At 41.1% G+C, this 15,397-nt stretch overlaps 1 protein-coding gene across 1 annotated transcript; it reads right to left on the bottom strand.

Annotated features, from left to right (window-relative positions):
- Positions 1 to 854: 854 nt before the first annotated feature.
- Positions 855 to 11,229, bottom strand: LOC310958362 (prostaglandin G/H synthase 1-like). The gene is made up of 11 exons (XM_083929266.1): positions 11,042 to 11,229; positions 10,865 to 10,948; positions 8,423 to 8,539; positions 7,085 to 7,225; positions 6,823 to 6,966; positions 6,182 to 6,363; positions 5,889 to 5,972; positions 5,394 to 5,640; positions 3,666 to 3,952; positions 2,332 to 2,479; positions 855 to 1,506 (listed from the first exon to the last, which is right to left on the bottom strand). The coding sequence occupies exons 1-11, from the start codon at positions 11,046 to 11,048 to the stop codon at positions 1,145 to 1,147; spliced, it is 1,803 nt and encodes a 600-aa protein (XP_083785392.1). The 5' UTR covers positions 11,049 to 11,229; the 3' UTR covers positions 855 to 1,144.
- Positions 11,230 to 15,397: the final 4,168 nt, after the last annotated feature.

The raw sequence follows: 15,397 nt of genomic DNA, 5'->3' as shown, positions 1-15,397 counted from the left end.
CTATTCAAAAACAACGCAGCCACTCAAAATTGCTGAGCTGCTCAGTTTATTCTGGCATTATTGCCATGTCATGAGTGTCATGTTTTGGAGGGGCCATTCTATAAGGTTAGACTTTCCTGAGAGCACTTAAAGGCAACACGATACCAAACTGAGGTACAGTAGAAAATGTAGGAAGCTCTGCTGGATGTGTCATTATGCAGCTCCCACCTTCACAACTAGAGGGCAGCATGAATATGAAATAGTGGTAGGCCTTACTACTTTTACTTCTGCTAGCACTACTTCAACAACCACTGCTGGCAGCCTCATTACTCGCTTAAAAAGTGCATTTTACACAAAAGGGATACCAATAATAGCATTATAAATTCACTCTCCCCTGTGCTAATACAAATCGCTACAGAATGAATCTATTCTGATGGCCTAATCCTTTTAAAAAGTGTCTGTTGATTTGTGTGTATTTTCTGGCTGGTCTGTGGCATGAATTATCTCATATTTATCCTAATTTACCTAAACGTTCTAAGCCAAAAGGTAATCACGCTTTGGTTTTATGTGTGTTTAAACCTTGCTGTGCCTGTTTATATAAAAAACGTACACCCTGCTATTATGTGAGTCTTCCTTGTGTTCCCATCATGAGTATTCAGTCTCAAGCCAAAAGAAACACAGGATTCACATGAAGCAGTGGGTGAGAGGTGGAAGAGGGAATGGAGAGCTACAGAACAATGGACAAAAACAGACATTTTAATCACTGCACATTTAAATGAATGGGCATTGGGCAATAATCCACTTTGTGTCTATAGTTTTATTTCAATGAATGGTTATGTTGCATTGCAATCATTTATTTCAAAATAAATCTACAGACGGTACATACCTTTATTACTGGGCAGCGTGAACAAGATGGCATTTCAGTCTTCAGGCACAAAGTATTTAACAGAAATGACATGTTTATATCCTCACTGATGTGTTTGTTCATGTGTAAGAGAGAGAGGTTAAAGGACGAGGCGTTCTGAGTCCTGTAAGGATTTCCAGTGCTGTTCAAACAACCATTACTGTAGTTTTCCACACAAACATCTTCAACACTTGTTTGTTTGTTTTCCTCTTCTTTTACCTTCATATATGGATCTCAAACCATGTGTGTGTCTGCAGGTGGTCATAGTTCATCAGTCCTTACTTTACTGTCGTCACTTCCTCTTTGTGATTGCTCCTCTGTTGGTATCCTGAACGCCACATACGGACACGTCCTGGTGTTCAGACACACCAGCCTCTTCAGTGTGGCAGAGTTCACTATGTCAAAGCCGACTTGGCCTCCAAAGGTGCTGGGCTTCCAGTAATTTGGAGAACATATGGGGTTTCCCAGGAGGCCTTTAAGGGAGAAGGGGGCGCCCATCTCTACCATGCTCTCTCCAAATATTGACCCCTGTCGTGTTTTCTCCAACAGCAAACCAGGATAAAATTCAAGAGTGTCAATGTCACCGTATAATTCCTCAAGCTCGCGTGCAATTTCCTCGTTATCTGCAAATGGTAATCACAAGTATTGCACCGTTAATAAAAAAAGGAATAGCTACAATGTACTACATCATGGATTAATCTATAACTTTTGCCAGCAGCGCAGTATTCAGGATCCATTTCTACCCTTTAAAGAATAACAATGGAAGAAACTATAATAGCAATAGAGAATATTCTTTACAGGTCCCAGATTATGCTCATTTTCAGGTTCATATCTCAAATATGGGTTTCTACAAGAACATGTTTACATGCTTTCATGTTCTTTATGTCTGAATAAACCTGTATTCACTCGCTGTCTGAAACACTCAATTTTGGCGCCTGTCTCTCTAAGACCCCCTCCTGAAAAAGCAGAGTCTGCTCTGTCTGGACAGTGTTTCCGAGTCTTCCACATCTGCTCTCTCTGAGTCTCTGCACCATCATTGCAGTCGGGGATTGACTGTAACAGCACTATAGCATCTCTTTCTACCTGCATTTAGTATATTTGTGACATCACAGCTGTACAGAAGTCATGTTTGCTCATTTAAAGACAGTTTCTGAACACAGGCATGTGCATGTGTTCTCTGTGGATTGAGCATTTTTGATACCGTCACTGTATTTAGATAGCACATAGACCTGCTTTATAATGAAAAAAATCATGCAAATCTCACTTTTTACAATATGTGCCTTTAAGAAAATGGAATGCCTCAGAGAGAGTACAACTCCGCTCTGCATGCCATTCATTTCAAGAATGTGTGCTCAGCTGCTCTCACTGACTTGTGAAAGTGACAAATTGCAGGGTTTGAAGGTTGCACGTCGTGATGTGTGGTCTGTACACACAGCTGTTTTTCTTACCAGTGAATTGTCTGAAAGATGTGTACGGCTTGAGGTGAAAACGCTTCCTGTACTCGTTGAAGGGCTGCACGCGGAGTTGGCGGGACTCCTTTATGGCCCCTACAGCCACTCTCGTCACCACAGCATTGATGTTGTGGCCACCGCCAATCTGTAAGACAAAGGATTGAGAATGAATGATTAAAAATGAAAATATAATATTAATGGTGATTTTACAAACTGAGATGTTGAGTTAGAATGATTTAAATGGCAGATGAATACATAATTAATTAATTGTTGGAATCCTGTAAAAAAGAAGTCCATTGATACAGCAAGCAAAAGGTTGCAATATTCTCATATTAATCTTCATATACAGCACAATGCCTACCCTTCCTACACAAACTAAAACAGTACAGAGTGCTGAGCAGCTCATGTGTATGTGTTTTTAATTGTCCGGAGGCTGCTCACCCATGATTCATTTTTAAAAGTATATGCTAATGTAGGCTAGTTAATGTAATTATCTACGTAAAGAAGACTATAATTAAAGCTGCAGTCGGCAAGTCTGGCAGATCGAGTTGACTTAGTCAAATTTAAAAAATAAAAACAACTCTCACGCCCCTCCCCCACTACCACCTAGCTCCTCAGCTCCCTCCCATCGAGTGCTCGTCAGTGCGCCCTTCTCTTCTCTCATTGATAAACGGCATGGAGTACACACTACACTGAGGTAGGCCGGCTAACTTACTAACTACTGCTACTGCTAATGTCATTAAGTGTAAGTCGTGAGGCGTGTGCATGTGATATTGTAACATGCGCAGAGGGGGGTGGGATCTGGGGTGTGTGCACGAACACAGCCCTGCACTGAGTGGACAGGATGATACGGGCGCGGTCGATTTTTGCAAAACAATCAACAAGCTCTAGGTGCACGTAGAGGCGCTGTTTTTTGTTTTTCTAAAACCGTTTGATTTATGTTTTATTTGAGCATAGTCTTGGTTTCAGTGAATATGAAGAAAAAAAAATGTTGCCGACTGCAGCTTTCACAAACATTGCCGTCCCTTTTTTCAAAAAGTGAACCCTGGGTTCAGCCCAACATAAAGCATTAGTATAAATATAAAAATCCCAACCAACCTCAGTTAGTCACACAACTGCACCAAAACATTCGCCAAGTCGCCCTGAGTAATCAACTTTAAATCACTTACAGGATACAAATCCAGCAAAACAGGAAGACGTGACATGCGAATGCCAAAAACCACTTTACACGGATATAACACTGTAGATTACATCCTAACTTTTTTGTAGACTAAACTAAAAAATAACTTATTATTGTTGCATTTTTATTATGTTACATTGTCGTTTATTACCTGGCCAGCAACCTGCCGAGAGAAGGCATCCACCAGCTTTTCGATGCCGTAGTGTGTGAGAACGGAAGTGTTGAAGAGGAACTGCGTGTATGACAGTTCATCTCCGTTAATGAAGAAGCTGTCAGGCATCAAGGGGTGCCAGTGGTAGAGCTGGCTGAACTCCAGAGATATACGGTTCCCATACTGGAAGTTGGAGTTAAACAGCAGGGTGGGGTCAAACTTCAACTTCAACAGGTATCCACTGAGGTGCTGCACGTACTCCTCTATCACTATTTTTATTGTCTCACCTGGGAGAAACATGCAGAGACAGAAAGAGGGCAGGGAGATTAAAATGGAGTCATGGAAAGTTGTCTCAGTGTGCTGACATACACTGTTATTAAAGAAAACTTTAATAAAACCCGCCACTTAGCTTAGCACACTAATTGGAAACACGGGGAACAGCCTGTCTGGCTCTGTTCGATGATACCTAGACTTGCTTACCTCACCTCTAAAGCTCACCCATGAACATGTTATATCTAGTTTGTTTAATCTGTACAATACCCAAGGTAAATCAGCAGAGACTCTTAGACAAGAAGTGGGAGGTAAATAGTCCTGAACATGAGCCTCTGTAAAATTGTTGTTATCCCATGTTGTAAAAAAGTTAGATTCCCATGTATTTTTGATAATAAAGCAGGTCAAGGGGCTATAAAAATACTGTTAAAGTATCAAAACACTCATGTCACAGAGAAATGCACACAGCCCGTATTCAGAATCTGTGTCTTAAAACGAGCCTTCAAGACTTCTGTCCAGTTGTGGTTTCACAACTATACTATACAATAGTTAGAAGGTGCCACTACTAGAGTTGTTTTGATACGATATCAGTACCGCAAGTGCCTCAGATACTGCCTCACACGCGGGTATCTGTACTGGCAAGAATGTCTGCACCGATCTGATACCATGTAATTTAGCCCTGAAAGAAATCTACTTTAAAACTACTTTATTTTTTTTTTTTTCATTATGACTGAATAAAGAAAGTTATGTGGCATCCATTCTCTAACTGCATTTGTTCATGTTTTACAAAAGATTTAACCTGAGTCAGACCATACAGCCATTATAGCAAGCATATCCCATCTATAATAGTAATCCCGTCTAAAATTATTAGAAAAATATAGTTTTTTCAGTATCAGGAAATAAAGAAATATTTTGGAACATCTCTAGCCACTACAGTACCGTTACAGTCATTCCCCGGTTGCAATAACAGTGCTGAGATGCAGAGAGTGCAGATGTGGAAGACCCAGAAACACTGACCAATCAGAGCAGACTGGGCTTTTTAAGAGGGGGTCTTAAAGAGACAGGCGCGTTTCAAACAGAAGGTGAATACAGGTACATTCAGACAGACAGGATGAGATAAATAATGTGTTTTTTGAACATTAAAGCATGTAAACATGTTCTAGTAGAAAACCAAAATACAACTGGGAGTATGAGAATGAGCAGAATATGTGACCTTTAAAAGAAATTAAGTATTAATCAGTGAGTTTGAGAGGTGAGCCGATTTTTGGACAAATTCACGCCAGCTGTTTCCCCATTTCCAGTCTTTGTGCTAAGCTAAGCTAACCAGCTGTTGGACATAGCTTGTATTGACCATATAGACATGAAAGTGGTATCAATCTTTTCTCTAACTCTTATCAAGAAAATGAATAAGTATTTCCCAAAATGTCAGACATTCCTTCACAACGGTGTCCTTCTCACCAATGATGATGAGGCGTGTGGTTTGGAAAAGCTGCTCATCATCCCAAGTGGGATGCTCCACCTTCAGGATGTCGCATACTCTGTTATGCTCCCTGAGCCACAGCGTGGCGAACATTCCCAAACCGGGGAGGAGTCCATACACTTCCTGACCAATAGCCATCTGACCCTCAGGAGGAATCCCAGGAGGGTAGCTCATCTTAACGGGTGCATCAGCTACACTGGGGGGGTAGATCTGGCCATCAACTAACTGGACAAACAATAATGAATGATTATACATTACAAAAAATATACACGTATGATATCTGGCAGATGTTTCTTAGAGTTAATGATTAAGGCAACGCTAGCAGATGAAATGAGATTATGAAAACTGCACTGTTAGTAACATATATGGCTAAAGGCGACGCAATGGAAAGATATTGGTTCCAATATTGCTCAACATGTTGAGGTACATCTCCATGCACATGTTTTCTCTAGTAACCGTTTTGATTCTTTCACCTGATACTTGAGTTTTCCATCTTTGTGAAGCCTCAGCTGGAGCTGACGTTCCAGGTTGTCTCCATAAATGTGCCCTGCATCCACCTGCATGTGTCACAGAAGGGGACAAAAAAAGCAAGTGAGAGAACGAGCGTAAATAAACAAAGGCATTCACTCATTCATTCAAAGCATGGATAAAACGTCACTGCAGCCACATTCTGTGAGTCTTTTCTACTCAAAAGCACAAGCAAGAAGAGTGCTTTTTAAATAAAGTTTATTATTACAAAATCGACAAAGGCTGTAAATGGACTAACCCCATGCGCTAGAGCCTTAGTGAAGCCCACACCCATGCGATTGTAGGTCTTAAAGAACTGGTGAGTGAAGTGCTGTGCGAAGAAGGCGAACATGAGGTTGGAGCCTTGGGGGTCGGGTCTGAACGTCCTTCTCTTCAGCAGCCTCTCCACCAGCAGCTCAGGGTCAGGCAGCCCAGCCTCGCCTGAACAGAAACAGCACGCCTCTAGTCATAATACTCAAAAAGTGCGCCTGTGAAATCAGTACTGATACAGTTAACACATCACACAATAAGTGTCATCAAGGTCAATAATCTGCATGCATATCACTGAGGGGAAGTGTTAAACTTCAGCTGAAACAACACTGAGCAAGATGCATGTTCTGCATTATTGATAGCGTCACACATCTCATTATGAAATATATCAAAATTATCCATGGTAGAAAGTAACCACATTTACCCAAGTACCTGAGTATTTCTATTTTATGCTACTTTACACTTCCACATTTTAGAAGGAAATATTGTCCACACTTATCTTTTAAAGGTCCCATTGTGTAAAGAATGACATTTCTTTGTTTTAACTTATTATAAAACAGGTCAAGGTGCTGAACGAACACTGTAAAAGCATCAAAACTCGATTAAAAAAAACATAAATGAGTGGATAACCTTTGACCCCCAGAGGTGTAGGGCAGTCCTCTGGCACCGGGGGCAGAATCCGGGTGTAGTAGCTCACATTATAGTAGGACTCCCAGTTGAGGTAGCTGTATTTTGAGTTGTAGGTTGGAGGGCTGGGTATTAAGTTGGACCGAACTGTTCATAAAAATAAAATTTAAAAAAGTTATATATTATACTATATATAATATAATATATATATATATATATATCGAATATGTGACAGCTCTGAATGAATGAACAGCTGACTCTGGACCTGTTAGAACCAGCCGCATGAGGACGTCCCGTAGGAAGGTGTGGTTGATGATGTCCCAGAGCCAGTGGAAGTGTGTGAGAATGTAATGCACCGTGTCCGGGCTGGGCTTCAAGAACTGACGCACTCTGGTCCAAAACTCCGCTGCGGTGGGAGAACACGTGAAAAAACAATATTGATTTTACTGGAAATCAGGGAACCTGGGAATTTAAAGTGGAAATTCACTCAGGATAACAAAGTCATTATGTCACAGTCCGAGAAGATGATTGGCCTGACGATTCATAGGATGAAGTTATACGAAATGGCAATTCAGTCGGATTATGGTTTTAGCATCCTGGGGGTAAGGCTGGATTATCAACCAGGCAAAGGGGGCAACTGTCCCCGGGCCCCTCAAAGCTCCAGTCTTACTGTGTCGATTAGTTTATGGTCATTACACTGAACATTTGAGATCCATTAAAGCACAGTATCAACTAATATGATAAAGGCTCATAAAAGGTTCTTACAATAAATGTCAAATTCCTCAATTAACTTGTGTTTAATCAAAAAGCATTCAGTTAGAGTTGTGTTTCTGAACACCTGGCACATGTAAATCTAATATTCACTGTGTGTTAGCTCTGTTTTCTGTCTCTGACACCTCCTGAGGGAAATAACTGTCTTTCTGCTGAATGCTGCACACTGTTCACCGGCCATCACTAACTATGTCTATCTGCCTTTCAGGACCTCTAAAGATCAAGATAAAGCTTCAAAGTTGATTCTGTTTGTGTAAAATGAGCTACATGTGTGGCTACTGTACCGTATGTAAGAGACAAAAGTATTATTTGAAGCAAAGGCTATCACTCAAACCCATTTCCTCTTTTCCCGTTTGACCTTGCTTGTCTTTTCCTTCCTTTTCCTCCCAATCTTTCTTTTTGTTTGTTTTTTCCCTCTCTGCACAATGAAAGCAAGGATTAATTGTTATGAAGCCAAGTGGGTGCGATGTAACTGCATAACTGTCGGCCAAATCCCCATCACATCTGATTAAGGACCACAGTGTGTGAGCGCTCCTTGTTAATGAGGAGCAGAGCGGCAGAGATAGGAGGTGGTTCAGCAGAAGCAGCTCTGACCCAGCTGCTCTCTTTCTGGCAGTTGCTCCCGTTAAACCAATTTATTTCCAAATATTTGGGTCTAGACAAGAAGTTCTAATGCTTTGACCCAAAAGCCATGTTCCACTATTTCCTGATTTAACAACAACAAAATGAAACAACCTCCTGCATCAGCCTATCTAATCCTTTCTGAATTGTGTACAAGAGTATTGCAAATTCTTTTTAAAAAAGCAATAAAAAGGGAGGATATGAGACTCACGGACTGTGCAGTTTTCTCCGTTGTAGCCAGTACGAGTGCAGTCACACTCATACTTGTCCTCACCATACCTTACACACACACCCCAGTGCTGACAGGGTATGTAACAGCAAGGGTTCACTGTGGAAATACAGAAACTCACGTCAAAGACTGTGAGAAATACTTACATAAACATATACGTGTGACGCTGCGACATTGTGAGATCAAATACTGACGCACACTGTTACTTCCTGCACAGAGATTTAGTTCCTACACAAAAACATCTGTCTTAGCACACCATTGGATCATCACTGCTAGAAACATCTGTCCTTTAGCCGGACAGGAAGTGTCGGAGTGAGCCAACTTTTATTAAAAAAAACATCTGCTGTTAAAGTGAGGTCATTTAATCTCATTCCTGCTCCCAGTGCAGGTCTTGTTTTTCAGTAATGTTGTCAGTGTCCTGTATAAGAGGTGAAATAAGCCCCTCAATGTCACACTTTGACGGACTGTTTTACATATCTGTTATTTCCTCAGAATTTCTTGAAACAATTTGATACATATTTGAGGTCAAATTGAGACAAAGACGAGTCCAGTTTAGTTATCTGTGTAGAGTTTGAAAGCCGTTGTTGATCTCCAAAGGAATTTCAATAAAAGAACGGCTCAATTTAAACCCAAGAAAGTATTTATTCATCATTCGCTGCTTACATGTTCTTCTTCATGCATGTTGAATTGCAGCCTTTTTAGCTGACCTGCTGTGCACTCACCAAGAGAGTCTACACTAGTTTAGTGTTGGATTATTGACTATTTTGTAGTTGCCAAACACTATTTTCCTTTTACCTATGTATGTATGTACTAGTGCCAAATTAGTTTTTTTCAAAGAAACCTTTCAAAGATATTATAAAGACGTTTTCTTTTTTAAAGCAAAAGGTATGGCATTTTTTTAAATATGCTTCTGGCAGAAAGTTATTAATGCCACTCTTTTTTTACATTTTAAATGTAAAAGTGTGAGAGTGGTATCAATCTTTACATCTGACTCTCAGCCAGAAACTCAAACTGCTGAACTATTCCTTTAAGAAATGAATGATTTTTATGGATGAGCAACTCTAATGGCGGGATCTAAAACCAAGATTTACAACCACACAGATTGAAATAACAAAGATTGAAATATGACTACCTCTGCCATGGCTGTGTGGTTAGTTTTGTGTAAATGAGCTACGATTCAAGCAAATAAGCGTGGGAAAAATGTTTGGACACGCCAGAGAAAGGGCCTTTGTTCTAACACACAGAAACCGAGAGAGGAGGAGGGAAGGGGCTTATCTGATAGATGTATTGACAAGATAAAACAAGCACTCAGTTTCTCCATGAGAGATCCTCCTTATGGTGGATAAGAGTGTTTGGATCACACATTCCTTCCTCCTAAGATTTATTAACGGATTACTGCATTCTCATAATATTATAGAAGGCTTCAGGGTGTAGCATTACAGATAAGCACGTTGTGTGAACCGTTCACTAAACTATAAACCATCCAGGTAGATGCTAAGCTCCTCTGATAATATATACACTTCCCTGCACATGTAAAAACGTGCCTCTCCCTGCCCGCGCAGCCCCCATCCTTGTCTCCTAGCAGCACACAAAACACACACATGCTACGTAAACTACATGGACACTAGGGTGTATGATTTCATAGGTCAGGATGAGTTCAACTCTCGCATGCAACACAGGAATTCAACTTATTGCACTGTAGATTTACATGAATCACTGACATTTCTGTTCTCCTTTGATTTAACTGGTCTGAAAACCCTTGAGGTCTCTGTGTGCGGGCCCCTGATGCAACAATGACACAGCACCTCATTCAGAAAAATACGACTCGGCAGTACATAGAAGCAGAAATTGGAAGAAAAGAAAAAAAAGGTGGAGAAACTTTTTGTTCACATGTGTGAAAGCTAATAACGTTGGCCTGAGGGAAGGATAAATAAGGGGTGTGAGGAGGGGGAATGTGGCCGTACAGGTGAGGCTACATGTCGGGCCACAGGTCGGGCAGGAAACGCCTGTCTGGGGGGAATGCATGCCTCCAATTTTGTGAATTTATCCGTGATGAATCTTGAAATTGTATCTTTCAGGGAAGACAATTAAAGTGTCAAACATGACCTAAATAAATGACCTTTTTTTGTTATTGCAGTGCCTGTTATTGTACCAGGAGCAGGCTTGCCAGGGCCTGTCTCTGTTATCAGAGTTACGGGAATGTCTAGAAGACGGATGGAAGTTTAACCCACAGTGTTCAGAGGCAGAAGGACTGATAAAACCACAGGGACGAGGAAACAGACGAGTTGGCACGCACATTTATTCACTCACTATTGAACATACAGTATGTTTACTGCGTCTGACCAGCTCATACTCAGACTAACAGATATTACAATGCAGGCACAACACTCTGTCCAAACCCACTGCCATCTCACTCCCACCTACCTGTTTTGGAGGTAACCTCATCCCCCCGGCATGTAGGCTCTCGCAACAGCAAGAGCAGGGCACAAACTGATCCTAGGACAGAGGCTTCAACAAGAGTTTGAAAATCAATTTGTGTTAAGGATCAGAAAGGTAAAAAAAAACAACATACTGCAGCCACACAAGCAACAATATACTCACATCTCATTACAGCAGCCTCAGTTCAGGATAATTTCATTCCAATTCACAAAACTGTAAGAAAAGTGTAAAAATCCAGGGGGCTGGTTCAGGGAGGTGTGAGCAGCAGAGCCAGTGGTTGTCAGACAGAGAGAGAGAGAGAGAGGACCAGAGAGCAGCAGGACCAGCAGTCCAACAGGTTACCTCCTCTCTGTGAGTGCTGCAGACCCGCCGCACTGCGCCTCCTCTACCTGCCGTCACACAGAAAAGAGAGAGTGGGACGGAGACTTCAGCCAAGTGCTGGTTTACACTTCTTTGTTGCCCCCTGCTGGGCGAATAATCCCTCAACCTTCATCCTTCGGACTAAACACTTACATATTTAAGTGGATTATTTATTTATTTTAGAGATTTTTTTTGGCAGTTTTTCAAGCCTTTGTTATATGGGACAGACAGGAAATGGGGTGAGAGACAGGGGGGGGGGACATGTACCTGCAGCCCCTGCCTCGAGGACCTTCAGCCTCTTACATGAGGCTACTGCTCTAAACACTCAGCCACTGGCCGCTGTGATTATCTTTTGACTCACAGCATATGTTCAGGTTCATGGAGGAGAATCTGACAAGTTAAAGTAGGAAAGTACATGTGTAAATGATACTCTACAATTTCCCAGTTTGGGATTAATAAAGTATTTCTATTCTATTCTATAGAACAAGGGTGTCAAACTGATCCAGTAAAGGGTCGCTGTGGCTGCAGGTTTTCATTCCAACCAATCAAAAACACACCTGGTCCAACAAACCAACTGTGTGAAGACAGTTCAGGTGATTGAGTAAGTCGAGTCAGGTGTGTTCTTGCTCGGTTGGAATGAAAACCTGCAGCCACACGGCCCTTTACTGGATCACTTTGACACCCCTGCTATAGAATATTAACTCCATGTACTGTAGCTGATTTAGTATGTTTCAGGGTCCTGTTATCTGGCTCACTGTCATGACTAATGACACTTGAAGAAAACAGAGCCAGTTAATGTTTTTAGAAACACTTTAGTTTTTTCCTTCTACAGTATATGAGAAGTCAAAGTTACTTTATTTTGAAAAGTCATAATGATAATGCACCTTAAAGGTACCACATTAAGTGGATTTTCAGGTTCATACTTGTATTTGGAGTTTCTACTAGAACATGTTTACATGCTTTAATGTTCAAAAAACACTTGATTGATACCATTTTCATGTTTGTATGGTAAAGAATAAAGCTACCTCCAACAGCTGGTTAGCTTAGCTTAGCACAAAGACTGGGAATGGGGAAACAACTGGCTTGAATCTGTTCAAAATCGGCTCATTAGCCCCTCTTGAACTCACTGATTAACACATTATTCAGTTAATGTTTTTAGAAACACTTTAGTTTTTTCCTTCTACAGTGAGAAGTCAAAGTTGCTTTATTTTGAAAGGTCATAATGATAATGCACCTTAAAGGTACCACTTTAAGCTAATTTTCAGGTTCGGATTCATTTGGGGTTTCCACTTGAACATGTTTACATGCTTTAATGTTCAAAAAACACTTGATTGATACAATTTTCATGTTTATATGGTAAAAAATAAAGCTACCTCCAACAGCTGGTTAGCTTAGCTTAGCACAAAGATTGGGAATGGGGAAATAGCTGGCCTGAATCTGTCAAAAATTGGCTTTTAGCACCCTTTTTTAAAGGTCACATATACTCCCAGTTGTATTTTGGGCTTCTACTAGAACATGTTTACATTACATTTACATTAATGTTGCAATAGACACATTCTTTTTCCCATACAGTCTGTCTGAACATACCTGTATTCCAGGTTTTCCACACTGTTCTCTCTGCACCGTCATTGCAGCCGGGGGATGACTAACAGCTGTAGCTCCACTTTCTACCTGTTTAAGGTATATTTGTGACATCACAACCGCACAGAAGTCCTGAAGTTGCGTTTAAAGACACAGTTTCTGAATGTGGGCTACGACAGTATTCATATAGCCCCTGGACTTACTTGAGTTTTTCAACAGTTAATGTTCTACAACAAGAACCACAGTAGGTGTTTCTGGCTCATTGGTTGCTGAGCTGCACATCCTGACTTGTGTTTACTTACAGAGTAGGAACACAGCACCAGCGCAGGTCACAAGGCCAAAGCAGAGGAGGTCTGTCAGGACTGTGTGGATGTGATGGATGACAGCACCTCTGAACCTGAGGTGAGGTCATATACTGCATTGTTTATATTAAACAAGTTTTACTGCTTCATTTATTGTAAAGAATTAAGTTATGATAAAGTGTTGCTTTCTGATTTTAAGACACATGTAGTCCAATTCTTCAGAACTGGAGATTAAAAAAAAAGACAAGATGCAGATAAACTGTGGCGAAACTACTTCCAGAGAGGTGGAGATTATTTTGGCAGCGCAGAGGAGAAACCCTGCAGCAATTCCAGGAGGTGTCGAGAGATACTGCTGCGGTTAAATCTTTGCAGGCTTATCTGATCGGAGCCACACACTCTCCCTTCAGCGTGAGGTTGCAGATCATGTTAGACTCGTCAGTCCAACAGATAAAATATTTGTTGACATTGTAGAGGCAGGTACGGGGAATCGGGCAGATGAGGAGACAGCTCTGAAAAGCCCTTGGAGGCATAGTCAATTCGTTCTGTTCAGTGACAGAGGCTTTATTGTTAACTGCTGTTTTGGAAAAAAAGGTGTTCAGAAAGTCTTGTAGCTGGTCTAAGGACAAAGATATTTCAAGGACTCAAATGTCTCCGTGCTTTTCTTTGATACATGTTTTGGGTCACTACTAAATTCAGTGTGAATCTTGTACAGGATTCACACTGAATCTGAAAGGAGCCAGTTGAGGTTGGTTCAGGATCATCTAGTAAGGATGCCCTCTGGGTGCCTCCCTAGGGAGGTGTTCCAGGAACGTCCAGCTGGGAGGAGGCCTCGGGGAAGACCCAGGACCAGGTGGAGAGATTATATCTCCACACTGGCCTGGGAACGCCTCAGGATCCCCCAGTTAGAGCTGGTTAATGTGGCCCGGGAAAGGGAAGTTTGGGGTCCCCTTCTAAAGCTGCTGCCCCCGCGACCCGACCCCGGATCAGCGGTTGAAGATGAGATGAGATCTTGTGCAGGCCGCAGTAGAATAAAGCTTCTCTTTTGTCAATATGTAGTTGAGCTTCCAAATTCCCACCAATAAACATCTTCTCCGCCTCACTTGGCTGCTGGTTTTCCCCACTGTCTACTCTGAGGTTTTCCAGCTGCAACCCTAAGACTGTAACCTTTGACCCCTGTAAATCGACTTCCCTCGAGTCATCAGCTGAGTGTTCTCAGTATTGTTTGGCTCCTGATAAATATTTAGACTTGGTTTGTTGTTTAAGATTTTGGTAACTGCTGCTCTGGCTATTAGAACAACTGATTGCAGTTGATCTTCCAGATGGAGGCAGAGCTGCTGCTAAAGGTTCTGGGTGGTGTTGGACATTAGTTCTTGAGTCCCAGTTTGTTCCTCCTTGAAGTCACAGGGCCTATTACTTGATTCTGTTATGTCTAAAAGACAAACTAGAGTGCAGATATTTGTAAGGATGGTATTTTCCAAGAGAAAAACAAAGTAAAATCAACAAAGTGTATTTGCTGTAAGATCACATTACGTTCTGTGTGACATGCCTGGTGCAATTTCAGTGAGCCGTTGTGAAATGTGCCTGCGTGCCACCCGTAAATAAATAACAGTCTGGCATCAGTTCTTAATATTTACGCTAACCTTCAGTATCAAGAGTGATATAAACTGAGCTTATTTTTGATAAGCTCAAATAATTATCTTTTGTCACACCATAAGCATCTTTGTGAACAAGCGTTGATGCAGATTTTCATCCCAAAAAAAAAAATCACCCAGATCAATGCATTTTTCTTTGAACAGCTACTTGAATGAAAGGGCATCATTTTCATTTATCCACAATAAGTTTGGCGTGGTAGGTTTGTATGGTGGGTGACTGCAAGGATATTTCACATCATCTCATTACACTGTATATGGCTGTAATGACAAAAACCCTCTTTAATTGTGAAAAAGTATCCAAGTCCCATGATATCAGTGGGTACTTTGTATGATTCTGCATTTTATCTAAAACATTGGCTAATTTTAGTTATAACAGCTCAAATCCCACTGATGTTACAAACCCTCATGACAAACATTGAAACAGTAATTCATGTTTCTGAAAACACCATTTATTTAAGGTTTGCTTACTTGACAAAAAAAAAATTACTAGAGATTTGCACAAATTTGCTCAAGTGGGAATAGTCTTAGCACCCTGTGTCTATTAAATCTGTTGGTAACATTTCCTGTATTCTGCTTTCACTGGCCATGTAATGAGGCTTAACGGATCAAGAGACAAGACAACG

Source organism: Echiichthys vipera (genome assembly GCF_963691815.1).
Source record: "Echiichthys vipera genome assembly, chromosome: 16".
Classification (NCBI taxonomy): Eukaryota; Metazoa; Chordata; class Actinopteri; order Perciformes; family Trachinidae; genus Echiichthys; species Echiichthys vipera.
This window is presented reverse-complemented; position numbering and strand designations above follow the sequence as displayed.